This window comes from Vicugna pacos, chromosome 1, assembly GCF_048564905.1.
Source record: "Vicugna pacos chromosome 1, VicPac4, whole genome shotgun sequence".
In the NCBI taxonomy this organism is placed as follows: Eukaryota; Metazoa; Chordata; class Mammalia; order Artiodactyla; family Camelidae; genus Vicugna; species Vicugna pacos.
In genome coordinates, this window is record NC_132987.1 from 61,423,333 (window position 1) to 61,439,353 (window position 16,021).

General features: G+C 51.5%; 1 protein-coding gene across 1 annotated transcript in view; it reads right to left on the reverse strand.

Moving 5' to 3' along the window:
* XXYLT1 (xyloside xylosyltransferase 1) overlaps positions 1–16,021 on the reverse strand; it is a 161,900-nt gene that overhangs the window by 124,484 nt on the left and 21,395 nt on the right. The window contains exon 2 of the mRNA XM_031681459.2: positions 7,742–7,889. Coding sequence (XP_031537319.2) covers positions 7,742–7,889 — 148 coding nt within the window. The remainder of the gene's footprint in view (positions 1–7,741; positions 7,890–16,021) is intronic.

Here is a 16,021-nt window from a genome sequence, read left to right on the forward strand (position 1 = left end):
CTGGGTTCAATCCCCAGTGCCTCCATTAAAAAATTAGATACATAAATAAATAAGCCTAATTATCTCTTTCACAATAGAAATAAAAAATGACTGCTCAAGACTAGACAGTGAGACAGACGTGGAAAAGATGCAAAGGCCCAAAGTGCTGAGGACCAAAGGGGATTCTGAGAAGCTGGAGTGAAGAACACACATACATACACAGATCTGTAAGGGTGTCCTCCAATTTGAAAACTGTGGAACACATGGAGAACACACATACACACAACCTACCTGGCAAACACTCCTGGTACACACATGGAGGGAGCATGTGCCCCAAGGAGCACTCCGAATGCCTGGCTGGGGAGGACCGAGCAGGTCATGGAGCCCCATGCCCTCTCTGAATAGCTGGGGGAACTGAGGCCAGGAAAGAACTGGAGTTGGACTACCAAGGTGTCACCACGAGGTGACTTTCATCAAATCAGCTCATTTCTCCAGGCCTCATACTGTCCATCTGTAAAACTGGGGTTTTAATTCCTGGTTAAGTCACAGAATTGTTAGGAGGCTTAAAATAGATCATAGATCTACTCAACCACCTTCACCAATCCCTGCTCCCTCCAGGCCCCTGGGATGCACACAACCTCCTGTGGATTAGGTCACACAGTAAAGAACGATGTGATGCTCTGTTCCAGCCCAGAGCTGACAAGTGGCCAGACCATGCCTCCGGCCAGTGCACAATCTTCTCCCCCTAACTGGGCACTAGTTTTCCCCTGGGGGGAGGTAGGAGAGATAGCCATTGGTGATCTGGACAGCTCGGTGTGGGGGGAGGGTGTCCCTAGATAACAAAGCTTGGGAACCAGTGCTTTAGGGACATCTGACCTGAAGAAACACCAACATGAAGTCATTACCATCAGCAGCAGCAGCCACAGCAAAACTCAGTGTTCATTCAGTATTTTCCCACAGTGACCTCTCCCCACAATAGCCCTAGAGCCAAGGTTAAAAGGGTAAAATTATCCCCACTTTACAGACGAGGAAACTTAGGCTGAAAGGGGAAATTGAGGCAAAACTGAATTTTCTCTACTTACTCCAAAACCCCAGGAACAGGTCTGGGGCAGAGCTGTCCCTCAAATTTTGGCTGATTGAATCACAAGCAGAGAGAATCTTCTGCAAATGTGAACCCTCCCCACACTGTATCTGAGGCCAGGCCTGAAGGGAAAGCCGACACCTGAGAACACAGCCAGGTGTTTTCCGAGCCAGGAAAGCGTAGGGATGTCCCTGGTGTGCACCCGTTGAGAGTCAGGGGCCCTCGGTCACATCCTTGCTCAGTCAGGCTCTGTGACCCCAAGAAAAATATCTGCCCCTCTCTGTGCCTCAATTACTTTGTCTGAAAAATGGGATCATGATTGCTGCTGGGCACCCCTGCCACAGGTGGACATGAACATGCTCTATAAAACTGAAAGGTTGTGACTGATGGAGATTTTGTCCTTAGACAGGTAGAGGACACCCTCTTCCTCATCTCAGATGCCCCCTCCCCAGCATGGCCCAACACAGCAGTCAGAATGACAGTCCCCACACCCCAAGGATGACCCAACCTGAGTCCTCCAGGCACACAGAGTAGTCCAGATGCCAGTGCTGCCAGCACAGCTTATAGCCAGTGACCCCGGGAATTCTGAGCCCAGAGGTACCAATGCCCCAATCATAGGCAGAGTTAGAAGAGGCTGCCACAACTCAAACCCACCCCTCCTCCACACAAAAACAGGATTGTGCAGAGCTTCACTCCTCAACTACAGGCGGGGAAACCAACAGAAACACAAAGTACCTGGGAACATGACCCCAAAACAGACACAGACCAGGGTGAGCAGCTCTGTGTAGGTGTATAAACACCCTGTCTCCCATGAAGCTGGTTTTGTCCAAGGCTCATCAAGAAGTCAGTCAATTGAAAGTTTTTAAACCCTCAACCCAAGAGAAGCCAGGGTGAAAATAGCCAGGTGCCCAGGTTAGCCTACAGAAGCCAAGTGGGTGCACAGGGTGGCTAAAGCCAAGCTGCATCACGCAGGCCTGGGTTCCTAGACTCACGGGGTCTAGGAGGAAACTACTAGGTGGGGAAGCAGAGTTTCCTCGATCTTTCCAGGAGTCCAACCTCATCAAGGTCTAATCAGGCAGCTGGCCTCCCTCCTCCCAACCTCCTTCTGCCTGGACTCAGGGGTTTCTCAAGACAAGCCTGAGCCTATCTCCAAAAGACCCCAGGAGTGCACTAGGCTCCAAAATCCTTTTTCCCTCCTTCCCTCCACCTTTCCCTCAACTTCATTTATTTGTCATTATTTAACATATTATTCATCTCATTTCCGTGGGTCATCTATTTCTATTCAGTGTTCAGAGGAAAGCAATCGGCCTGGGGGCTAATTCACACTAAAGTGCAAAGGACTGACAGACACAAGGTTCCATGGCAGGAATATCTGCACTGGTTTTACAGGGGTTGATGGGCTCAGAATGTATGAATCTCTGCTCTGCCTTCTCTCATAAGTTCTTCACTTCATTTTGTTCTTGAGCCACAGAGTTGCTAAAAGGTGAAGTTAGTTTATAACTGTTCCCATGGCAGCCAGCATAACGATTGCTGCAGCCCCTGGGCTCTCAGGAAAAGAGGGAGACTGTGCAAAAGCTGGGATGCCTGTGAGGTCTCATTTGGACTGTAGTTCATCTTCTGTATGAGACATGCTTGGTCTACACGTGTGTACACACACACTCTCTCTCTCTCCAGGTTAGCTCCTGCTTGAGGCTGGGGAGTCCACCTGTGAGTCTCCCACAGCCTGCCCAGCTGATGGACACTCAGTGAAGATATGCAGCTGGACCCCAACATCTCCCCCTGCAATCCACTCCCAGTCTCAGTTCCTCCCTGCCAAAATGCTCACAGAGGCTCTATCTCCGGTATTCAGAGCCAGCTCTTTGACCTGGCATCTGAGCTCCCACAGCACATGCCAATCTCCCCCAGCCATCTTCTCTTTCAGTGCTTCCCAGCATGTGCCCTAATATGTTTGTCAAAAAAGGTGGTGTGCTGTTTCCCAAACAATCTCCACACTCTTCCTAACTGCCTGACCTGCTCACCACCTGTTTCTGCACAATGAGATTTTATCCATCCTTCAAAACCCATCTCAAGTACCACCTCCCTCATAAAGCCCTCCTCTTTCCTGTGATTCATCCTCTTCTGAACATCCAGCACTGTGTGGATCTCCCTTGTGGCCTTCGTGACGTTCTGCCTAATTGCTGGACCGTGCCACCCATCTTACCACCGTGAGCCCAAGAAGCAGCAAACATCTCTAGGACACCCAGAGTGCCCAGCACCGTGTCATGTAAACCCCAGACCCTTGGCAAAGATGTCTGTTGGCAAAGGGTTGAACACAAGATAGGACAGCATACCAGGAAAGTCTCCCGGGGCCTCTGGCCAGCCTTACCCACAGCTGACTGTCTTCGCACATGCCTTCCCCGCCTAGGGGGACCCCCACCACAAGCATGAACCAGGCGCCATGGCTCAGCCTCTGTAAGGGCTGTTTTTATGGCCCGTGTCTCTACGCCAGAGCCACGAGCTCTGTGGAGCCATGTGACACAGGTGAGGGAAGCTGCTCTCTGCTCCCTCCAGCTCCACTTGGGCAAAATATTTTCTTTTCCATTGCATAAGATGCTCCTAATGGCAACAAACCCAACACCAACGACTAGAGGAGATAAAAGCCCTGTGGGTGTGAGTGAGGAGTGAAGAGAGGCTGTGTGTCTGCGTGGGACCCATGGGCAGGCAAGCACCCGTGAGCAGCACGACCAGCCAGCCAGTCCCAGGTGACCCCTCCAACAAGCCACAGAAGAAAAAACAAAATCAGAGCCAGCGTGTTTCACCAGCAAGGCCCCTTCATTCCTCTCTGCAGACTTGGTCTGAGCAGTGCTGCTCCAAGGGGGACAGTCAGGGCAAAATACACAGGGTTACCCATTGCCCGCCCATGCCAGCCAGGCCCCTTCCACAGGGCTGCAGCAAGGGGCCCGGAGAGGAGAGGAGGCCAGGCTTTGGAAGCCTCGAGGGGCCGTGCGGGTATGAGAGGCCGGCACTCAGGCCTCACCATCAGAACGAGCGGGGACCAAGGCCCCGGAAACCAAGGGGTTGGGGGTGTTCAGAACTAGAACTCAGAGAAGTAGCCTGCCCTCAGCTCCTCGCTTCCTCTCCTGTCAATTAGGGACAGCAGCTGAGGTCCCTCTGAGAGGTCAGTCATCCATGGGCTTAGAAAACTGTACAGAACCTCACACGTGCAGGCTGAGACACTGGGGCCGGGGTGGGGGCACTTGACACAGGTTGGCTTTGTAAGGGTCACCTCTGGCCCACTAATTCCACCTGTGGGGAGCTAGCCTAAGGAAATAATCCCAATTAGAGAAAATATTCTTGATGCATGAGGATATTCACCACAGTGTAACTTATGATCATAGAGAAAAATAACATCTAGGTGCTGAAAACATGGAAATGACAAAGTGAACTAAGGTTCATCTACTCAATGGAACCATTCAAAGAATTTTCAAGGACTATGATTACACAGAAAATGGTGATGAGTGACATTACCCGAAGAAATCACAATACAGATTTACTTGTACCATTTCTTTCATTTTTGAGCTTAGATGAAGGTTCAATTTCATTTTCTGCTGTATAAAAAAAGACTCAAAATGCATTAAATATATAGTAAAACTCTGACTTTGCCTAAATCTTTAAAAAGCTATGTGCTGGGAAATATTAGAAGATAATCAGAGAATTATTTGGTCATGATGTCTATGTAGTAGTAAAAGGATACATTCATTTCTATTTTAACATAGTTTTCAGGGTTTTTTTTTAATGAATGGTGTCACTTTTAAAATAGCAAAAGAGGTAAATATATTGTAAAGGTCGTGTGGGTACAGAAGGGTGACACTTAGGCTTCAGAAGGGAGAGGGCCGGAGAGAAATAACCTGGATTTGGGGGGCAAACACCAGACAGGACCTCCTGAGACAGAATTCAGGGGAACACATGCTTTTCTAAGCCAGCCTTCCTGGCAAGACCAAGGGTTTATGATCCACCCACGCCCATTCTCACTTTCCCGGAGAAAGAAGAACACTGTGAAACAAACAAAACAAACCAAAATAGCATGAATGTAGCAATTACACGAGAACAAAACCATCAACAAAGCACAAAACAATAGCAATTTATATGATTTAAAACAACAAACACAAAAAAAGGCAGCAATAAAGAGCCATGACAAACGCAAGACAGCACTAGCGGTGCTGGAAAACAAAGCATCCTTCCAAAAGCTGCAGGAATTCCGAAGGACCTGCCCAGCGGGAGCCTCCGGTGCTGCCCCAGGGCTGCGCAGCAGCCGGTCTGCACGGCGGGAGCCCCCAGACTCCACGAAACTGCAGCATCGCTCTTTCTATTTTACGATTGCCAAACCTTACTAACTCCTAACAACGCCCTTCTTAGGAAGCGGACTTCAGGCAGATGTAAAAATGAATCGCGAGCAGCATATCATCATTCGCCTAAAGAATCCAACAAGAGAGTCCATGTCTGGGTCAGTCCATCCCAAACAGCTCCTCCCCCACCTCCTGACGCAGGCCCCTCAGAGTCCGTGGGCCACCTGGAGGGACACTCACAACCTGATCGCCTGCGTGAACGGCAAAGCTCAGGCCAAAGCTTCTTCTCCGCAGACAAGGCCCGGGCGCAAGGCCAGGCTACAGGGCAGGGCAGTCAGGGAGATGGAGGGATGGTGGCCTGGGGTCCCTAACTCCTGTCATCTGCACTGACTGCTCACTACCTGGTCCTCCCCAGTGCTGTGAAGCACAAGTCCCTTCTCTGCCCTGACAATCCCGTCCCTCTGGGTGCCCCAAAGCATAACCTGGCCTAGAGTTTAGCATACGATGGGCAGAGACCTACCAGCTGATGCACAGAGGAGAGAAAGGAAAGCCAGGGCCGCCCCCTCCCAGACCTCCTACCGTCCTTTGCCACCTTTTCTGTCACAGAACTTCATTCAAGGCCAATCGTGCATGCGGACAACAGGACTGGTCTGGCCCTTAAGGCCCATCTAGTCGAGACATTTCAAAGTGCCAGTGTAACCACGAAACCTTTTGACCAAGCAGAATCCTGCTCCAAAGCCTGATCTACAGAGTGATCAGGGATTGCTAGGAGTGAGGTGAGGATGGGAAAGGAAGGGTAAGGGGAGAACCCCTCTTCCCTCTGCTCCCCGGAACTAGAGAAACCCACAGGGGGATTCCTGTAACCCTGGACTCTTCACGAGATCAGCCCCCTCGTTCCTGGGTGGGGAAATTGAGGCCGCAGCAAAGGCACCCAAGGCAGGCGGCAGAGCTGGGACTAGCACTCACGTCTGTCTCCTCCTCTAGAATCCAGGACAGCAGGAACCACAGCCCCCTCCGGCCTGAGTCCCCACACACCTGCCCAAGCCTGCCTGGAGAGACCACACTTGTCCACCAGAGGGGACAGAAATAACTGCTGTTCACTCAGCTCCTCAGTTGGCTCTCACGTGTAACCCCCGGGACTGGTGGGGCAAATTGGGGAGCAGACAGAGCTGCACCTGGTTTCTGTGCACAATCACAAATGCCAGCTCTCCTCCCTGTGCCTTTTGGGTGAGCTCGGCCCTGCTCTCCTTCAGACCCCTGCTCACCGAAGCTCCCCGAGCCCTTGCCTCACAGCTACGAGAACATTAAGAAGCCTCCGTGGTGCAGGAACTCACCCTGTGGAGGCAAGGTCCCAGCCAGAATGGATGGGCTAGATTCTCCTGTGGAATGACAACCTGCCAGTAGAAACCCAGCTTCAACCTCTAACTCCTGAATTCCTGCCTCGCCAGGTCCCTTCAAACAGCGATGCTCTGACTCCTCTTCCACTCCTTGCCCTGCAAGGCCCTTCCACCAAACAGCCTGGCCATCCCCTAGGCGGGCGGGTTCTGCCTGGTCTGGGAATTGCTGGAAACACAACTACTTACAGTTTGGATAGCTGCTACCCCAAGACCCCGAACTCCCCTCCTCACCCCTAAAATGTTCAGGTCGTGGTTTACCTTGGCCAGAAACCAGGGGGCCTGGGCAATATTCAGGGCTCCAGAATCAATCAAGGACCATTTGGAGGAGAAGAATGAAGAAGCATGGGACACCACACAAATGAAACTCCCCTCCCCCAAGGCTTCTGGTCCAAGGATGACCTGCCGGCACTTCCACACAAGGCCAGCCTATCACAGACCAGACAATCACAGCTCTTCTGCCTGGGAGGGACCAGAAAATACTTTAATTGCACATCAGAGTCTCAAAAGAAAAGTCTTATTCAGTCATAATTTGCATCTCTCACATCTAGATTTGATATTTCAAAGTCAGATAAGTAGAGGTTCAAACCGGAAAGAGCAGGATCACAGTTTGGGATGGAGGGTCACCTAGTTCAACCTGCCATTTTACAAATGAGTCCCAGAGAAGGATGTGTGCAAGGAGCAGAGTCAGGGCTGGAGCCCAGATGCTCTGATCCAGGGACGCCACAGCACATAACTCACACCATGTCCTCGTGAATGGGTCCCAGGGCCATGTCCTAGAGTCTCTGTGCAGGAAGCTCTGCACACAGGGGCCTCGGCTGGCCTGCTCGCCCTCACCCTCTCCCATCCCCTCGTGTTGAAGTGCAGCTCTTCTCTCCGACACGGGGCACCAGCAATACTGGAGCCAGGAAAATGGACGCAAAGTCACAACCAGGGGGCTATTGGCGCACGGACCAGGTTACCTTTGGGCATGATCTGATGCATGGCGACCGAGAGAAAGAAGATGGAGTCGCTGTAGTAGGTCCCAGAGCCGGCACTGAAGTGCTTCTGCATGGCCTCCACGACGGGGAAGAGCCTGTCCGTCAGCACGCCGACGTCATGGAAAACGACCTGCAGGAGGGCGTGGGAAGTGGCAGGAGTGAGCACACCCCACTGGGCACCCAGCACACGCGTGCCGCAGAAGGGACAGACACTGCCTCTCCAGGCCACATGAGCCGGGGGCCCCACGAGCATGGGACTTGGAATCCCTAAGAGCTAAGGAAATGGGGAAGCAGTGGGGAGTCAGTGGAGGCTGGCCATGGGGACAGGGATGCCGCAAGTGAGGGGGTGCAGGCAGGCGTGTGAGGTGTAGTGGAAGGGGCGGGGGAGCCAGGACAGGGAATGGGAGCAGTCCCTAGTCTTCCTTCTGCTTCTGAACTTCAAACCGGGCCACCCTGAAGTTGGCTCTGAGCCCAGTGACTGGAAACCAGGTTAAAGGGTCTGGTCCTGAAGTCAGGATGCTCAGCAAGTCTGGGAGGCTGGCAGCCCTGGTCCCAGCATCGCCCAGAGGCTACTACACATGTTCCACAGGCTGCACCTCCCTCCTCTAACAGTGTGACAGTGACAGGGCCTGGCCACTAGAAAAGGGGACGCGGAAAATGCCTGGTGCTGCAGTAGACTCGTCCATTGACTCAACTAGCATCTCTTGAGTGTCTCAGACACTGTGAAGGTGCTGGGAGAGGTATAAGGAATAACGAGGCACCACTTTCCTTAAAACACTCAGAGTCTAGAGATGTCACCAGATGCTGAACAGAGCTCTGCAGTTTATGGAACACTCTCACATACACACAGATCCCCATGACAACCTGGGCTTCAGCAGACAGACATCATGATTATGGCTCCAAATTACAAATGAGAAAGCGGGTGCTCAGAGGTTACAGTGCCCAAGGTCACACAGCTAATACGTGGCAGACCCAGAACTTGAACCCTGGTCTCTGACTCCAAGTCCCATGCTCCTTCCACTGTGCATGCTTCCTCTTTCCTTCACAGCCACCAGTGGAGAGGAACAGCAGCACGACCAGCAATTAGAGGAGACAAGAGCCCCTAATGAGTTCCTTGCTTGACATTCCTCCGGGTTATAAGCCCATCCCACAAGGAGCCCCAGCCTCGTACAAGATACCAAAAGCTGCTCACATACAGCTTGTAAGTTTTCCCTGTTATGTGCCCCACAACATCTAGCATACTCCACTGCACACAAGAGGCGCTCAATAATTGCACTCAAGCCAGAAGCCCTGATGTCCTTCCTCCAACCCTCACAAGAGACCTGCTGATGACCTTCCACCTCCCCTTCCCTGGTGGCTACCAGGACAGGACGAGCCTGCGAGGCGGCCACGTGAGATCAGCCACCACCACCCCAACTCCAGGGCCGAGAACCTCCTGGACAGGGTGCCCGCGGTGCAAGGGGGCCACGTGAAGCCCCTACACTGTCAGCGGCCCCACCTGCAGAAGTCTCAAAGCAGGGAGGCTCTGTTTTGTCACTTCCCCCCACCTTTCCCTCGATTCTGCCCAGGTCTCTCTGGGGCCCCGCCCCACAGTGTCACCAACCAGCATGCACTTCCAGAGCTGGGGGTCCTCAGATGGCAGGAATCATCACCTCTTGGCCCTGCAGCAGCCAGCCACCCTGTCTGCTCTTCCCTACCTTAGATTCTGCTTTTGGCCAGAAACCCGTTTTTGTCTTAACCCACTTAAGTGTTTGCTTTTATTCTCAGATCCACTTAAATTTCTAAAACACTATTAAACTTAAAAAAAGAATTGTATATTGTGTTAGTCCTCATCATTCCTTAACTGTAACTCTTTAAATGTTTTTTATCTCTTCATAAAAGTCTTTTTACAATTTAACATTTCTCTTCTAATGCCCTATTTTCCTTTTTCCTTTTTCTGACTGCTTTTTCTCTTTGACTTTTCCTTTTTTGTGACCTCTCAACCTGGGGTGGGGCATCCAGACCAGTTCTGCTGTTTCCCAGCACAGATACGAAATTACACCTTTCACCTCCTGCACCCCACATGCTTTGCTCACTGACATCCTGGCCGTACAGGCATCACAAACCCCACAGGCTTCCCCACCTCCTGCCTTGCCTCCCTCCAAGCCAGCCTCAGTTGTGCCCCTGGAGTAATTTTCCAAATACACAAATTCACTTCTCTCTCTCCTTGGCTTCAAAACATCCAGTGGCTCCTCAGTGCCCTGGGTTACAGTCTAAATGCCCTGCAAGGCCCTGCACTTGTGGCTCTGGCTACCCCTCTGCCCTCCCCTCCCCTGGGGATTGAGCAGAGCTGAACCAGGCAGTCCCCACCCTGCCTGCCACGCCTTGGAGCCCTGCGTCCTTAGGTATTTGTACCTGCTCTTCACACCATCTGAAACCCCCTCTTCCAGGCCCCGTCTACCTGGTAAACACCCATCCAGGCTTCCAACTTTGCTCAGACACCCACTCCAACCTTCCTACAGTCTCCTACAATTTATCACGCCGTCCTGTGCACCCTGTGTCACAAGGAGGGAGGCTCCACTTCCCCACCTGATTCCTCTGCAGGTCCTGTTACTGCATCTGCTAGATGGGGCCCTCCAGGAGGGCAGAGGCTGTGACTGCTCTGTGCCCTGTGCCCAGCCCCAGGCCATCAGGATGGCGTCGTTGAACTAAATGAACTGCATTTCGCACAAGTTACTAGACTTCTCTGAGCCTCAACTTCTATGTGGATAACACAGGAATGACGACACCTACCTCCCAGGTGGCTGTTAGGAGCACCTGGGCTAAGCAGATAAAATACCTAGCTCGGGGGTTATTCCTAAGTGTTAGCATCCTGCCCCGCACTCCCTCCTCGGTCCCCTGAATGCCCTCTGCTCACTGATCACAGATCACTCATGAGCTAGCTTTTCCCTCTGAGCCTCATTACATCTCCAAATGCGGCTGGAAGCTAGAATTTGACAAGAAGCTGGAAGCTGACAAGAGGGCTCTCAGAAATGGAAGCCTCTGCATTCATTAAAAAGAAAGAGAAAAAATGGATACATATAACCACACACACACACTCCGAGCAGGGCCTGCCGCAGCCAAGCTGCAGAGCAGCGGCCAGCTTCTTCCCCGCCCCGGGCCCTCGTCTCACCCCGAAGCTTCACAGGAGACAATTACATCCATCAGCATTAATAGATTTATGAGGACAAACTGTACTAGGTATGTTGTTCCAAACCCTGTACCATGGCGCCTACTCTGATGAATATTTCATGTAATAAATCTACTTAGAGATAAATTAATATGTTCCATGGAATACACTTGCTGCAGCAAGGAGCAAACCACAGACACTGCAAGGGTGAATCAAAACACCCCAGCCTGCCAGCGTCTACAACAGGTGTGCAAACTGCAGTCTCCTGAGGGCAGGGTTGGAGACTGGCGCTCACTGAAGCCCCCAGTCCAGCCCAGGGGTTAGTGCTTGGCAGAGGAAGCCAAGCAAGAGTGATGAAAAGAGAGAAAAAGAGAGGGAGGGGGCAGGGAACATGCCACCCCTCCCTCTGTTCCTCTCCCTTTGCAAATCTCCCACCTCAGGGGCTACAGGAAGGAGTACCACGTACCCTGGAAACCCAGGCCTTCATGGTGACTCCCACATTGAGGGCAACTGACTGCTGAGGCAATCAAAACAATGGTTTATACCAGTTTGACTATATATATATTTTTAGGGATGTAGCTTAAAAAGCCAAACCATTATTTGTAACTTTTATTAATTATCTTCATATATTTTAAATTAAAAATTCCATTCATTATTATGTCCCCCCACCCACTTACAGAATGACTTCTTTTTCAGACCCTTCATGGGCATCCTAAACATTAATGTCCTGATCAACCCCAGAGTCAAGTGGAGTCATTCAGAGCAGTTTTCCAGAACGTATCACCCTTCTCATCCATTTGAGATGTTCTAGACACAGCTCCTCATGAATTTGTGTAGGAGGTTGTCACTGGAAATGGTATCTATCCTAACCCACAAGAACCCACATTCATATCATTAAGGCAGTTGGTTTTCTCATCAGCCTATAACCATACATTTGTAGCCACTTTAAAAGGCTCACTTATATCAATAGTCCACACTTAATAATTACGAGATCAAAATCCCAGAAACAGTGGCTAAATCTGCTTTTACCTCCTTTTATCTGTAGTGAATTCTGTCAAGAAAATTCTAGCATTGTAAATTCAGGAATGACTGAAGCTGTTTCAGGCTAAGTGGTCTAGAGCTGTCCTTTGTTGTTCAAAATAGCTGAGAGAGCACTGTGCACAATGAGAGACTCAGAGGGCTCCTCTCTCTTGAAAAGGAGAGTGTGGGGATGTGGGGAGAGGGGAAGCCTGCCTCGTATCCACCAGGCACAGCACATTCTCGACACTTTCAAGCTGGGGAAGCCAAAGCACCCAGAACAGCAGAGCCTGGTGCCAGGCAGGCGCAGACGTCTGGCCCCGGCTCGCTGACACAGATAGGTCCAAACAGCCAGACCACTGCTCCAATAAACGTCCACTGGGGACCTAAGCCACGCCAAGCCTTATCTAACTTGGTGGAGAAAACTCATTTATCACTTGGCATGCCCACTGGGAGTCAGCTCACACAATGCTCTTGGAGCCAAGAAGGGAGGTGGTGGGGCTGGCCCTGTGCACAGGGAGACACCGGTTTTCCAGGAAACACCCAGGCCTGCTTGAAAACAGCAGCTCCTCCAGCCGCAGACCAGTGCCTTGGGACGGCCACATGGCGTCCCTGCGCTCAACCGGAGGCTGTCTCTGGGAGAGCTGTGGGAGAGAAGAGTGACAGCACAAGGCTCTGGGAAGCCTACACAGATCGAACCCCCCAGGTGCACCCCACCATGTGCCGGAATCCACGTACCATAGGAACAGCAAACAGGTCTCTGCTTTTCCCAAGGGGCTGTCTGGAGCCCTGAGTAGGACAACATCTGGACTCGGCAAGAAAGTGCCCGTGGCAACGTCCACTCGTGGGCTGCCGCACTCGCCCCATGGAGTCATCACCCCGCTCTGTGGACACCAGCTCTGGCTGGAATCACACCTGTGCTGGGCAGTCGGGACCTCCAGAGAGGCAAGGCCAGGCTGGCGTGGGCAGCTCTGGGTTCAGATGCTAAGTCACCACTTCATCACCTGGCAACCCTGGTCAAAATACCTAAACTACATCACCTATATAATGGGAAAAATCAAGGTGCCTGTCTCACAGGATTTTATAAGAAATGTAGCAGGAGCTCAACAAAGGACAGTTAACATCATCACCCCCTCCCAATATAGCCAGAATGCCTTTCCCATGCAAGAATACCTAGATTTGATAAAAGAATATGTCCTGTAACAAACAGCCCAAGATACAGTAAGGCCATAATCGGAGCTGCCTGGCTCTGACTAGGAGGGGACCCAGTGCGCCCCACCACAGGCTAGTCAGGCCCCACAAATGCATTCCTCATTTGTGTGATCTCCGTCATTGATTCCAACAAGAGCTGGAGGAAAAGTGATTTCCTGGAAAAAGGGTTTGTTTTCTCATTGACATGTACTATGAATGTGAAGGCCTATTTTTATGACAGGATAGATCTGCCAACAGACTGGCAGTCTTTCAATCCCCCAAACACACGTTCACCTCAGGGCCTTTGCACCAGCGGCTCCCTCTGTTCAAAACACTCTCCCCCAGAATCGTCACATGCCTGGATCTTTCTGGCCCTTCAGGTGCCAGTTCAAATGTCACCCCCTGTGATCTTCCCTGATGGAAAAAGTAGCTACTCCCCCCGTCCTGGCTATGCAATTACCAGATTTATTTTCTCCATAGCATTTATCACCACCTGATATTAAGTGTTTAATGTTAAGTCATTTAATGCCTGTCTCTCCGCAGGCCCCAACCAGCCTGTGAGGCAGCACAAAGGGGGCACCTTGTCTTCCTTGCTCACTGCCATGCACCCAGCTCTTGGCAAAGCGCTTCAGGTGCAGTAGAAGCTGAGCAAATGCTTGCTGTCGGGAAGAACGAGCACAAGAATGAGCTATGAAGATAAAAGCACCCAGAGAGGAGCATGTGACGTGACAACCTGCCCCAGCACACAGAGCGGTGTCCCTGCAGGACCTGAGACCTCAGAGGCTCCTTCCTCACCCCAGCACCTCCCCCGGGTGAGGCATGTGCTTCCCCACCGCCATTCTGGCCCTTCCTCAAAGGAGAGGAATGTCTTCCACGTGGGCCTTACTCTACACTTCAGGAATATGGGTCTTCTGTTCACCCTTAACCTGCTTGTTAGAATGTCCCCCGGGGCTGGGCCGCAACGTCTCACCTTGTCAGAAGGAGAGCTGTTGCCGAGGACATTTTGTACCCAACCTGCAAGCTGCTTCAGAATAACAATGCCCTATTTTTACATTTTACGTCAGAAATGATATCAAAGGTACCTCCTTAAATGAAGTTTTCCTGGACTAAGGACATACAGACAGATGTCCAATCGAAAGACAGGTGGAGCAACAGACAGGTACATTGATCCCTCTTTTTTTAAAATCACTATCAAGTCCTAAAAACACCATCAGTTACCAGCAGCTGCACGCTGTCCCCCTCTAATAACTTTAGCCCCCTTTGAAAACAAAGATCTCCCAGTGTAAGTGAAAAATGCTGCGAATTCGTTGGTTTTAAATGAAAAGACTAAAAATTATAACTGATGTGCAGTTTTATGGGGAAAGAAAAATATAAATCTGCAGGTTGCCCCTCTCCGCAAGTGACTTATCTTGTTCTTTATCCTCTGCAAGATGTCCTAGATATGATTTGATCTTGTCAGGCAGAACCACAAAGCAGCTGAAGAGGAAAAAAGAAGCCTGCCCATCTAATTTCCAAAGTAATTTCCAACCCCATTCTCGTGACCCAGTTTACCAGCAGCTCAAAAGCTACAGCCCCTCCCACCATCCTCACGACAGAAAGTCCCTGTGCAGGCCATGCCCCCATGTCTACCTCACACTGTGCCACAGTCATGTCCAGATAAGGAGACGTGCTGTCCAGATAAGGAGATGTGCAGTTAACGTGCTGGGACCCCTACAAGACTCACAATATTTCAGCAGAGGTGGGATGCATTCTAGTTCTCCAAAACCTCAATATGACTGGGACTAGGACCAGAAGGACACAGAACATAAGAGGGACAGGCCTGGCACCTGTGGGTGACTAAGGGCCGAACAACCTCAACAAGGGGCTTGTGTCCGGCAAGTGTCCCACAAGCCTGCGAGCTCCAGTCACTCGGCCAGGAGCGGGGTCTGGATCTGAGGTTCCCCACCCTCAATGTGTGCAGGCCTTTGCCAGGGGGTCAGGTAAAAACACAGACTCCTGGGTCCTGACCCCAGACATTGAGTCAGAGTCTGGGGTGAGGCTCAGGACTCCTCATTTAAAAGCCACCCCATGTGATTCTCCTGCACGTGGGCCCCCAGATGCATTGAGAAGGGGGGTGACAGAAGGCCCCACTCAACTCAGTGCCAGTCAGACTGCCTCAGCTCTGGGTCCCACACTGCAGCAGGGCCTCGGGCAACCCCCAGAGAGAGTCCAAAGTCAAAGGAGACGACAAGGTGCGAAAGGTGAGGAGTAGAGGAAGGAGCTGCGGGTGTTGGCCCAGGGGCGAGGGGCGGGGGAGGGGACCACACAGTCTCCCACAGGAGCAGGTGGTTCTCTCCATCTCCGCCCTCTGTCCTCACTCAGGAGGCCACCATGTTTCATTTTCCTGCCTGTAATGGAGAGAGAATAAGTGGCAACAAGAAATCCTTTTCCCTCTGAGACGTCAATTCTTTGCTGACTCAGGAGCCCCAAACAAGGAATCAAGGAAGAGCAGGCCCTCGTGTCTGGAGGAGAGGAGGCCGCGGGCTCGGGAACTGGGCCCGGAGCCCTCTTTGTGCCCGTCGGCTGCACCAACTTTGTGTCCCCCTTGCCCTGTCCTCGTCCTCCTCACCTCCAGGAGTGGGAGTGTCTTGGGCAAGCAGGTAAAGAGATGAAGACCTTGCCAGCACAGCAAGGTAGAGAAATCATATGTATAAGAATAAGCAAGACAAAGGCTGGTCTGTCTTGTAGGAGCTATGCTCTGAGAACTGCAAACACCTGGGCCCTCCAGGTGAATTTCTAGGATGACCAACAGGAACTATGGCAAATCACTGGCATGGAGCATGCCCTTGGAGGGTGAGGAGGGACCCGAAGAAAGAAACACGCTGAGAAGAGTGGAGAGAGACAAAGAAATGGGCCCAGATGCCCCC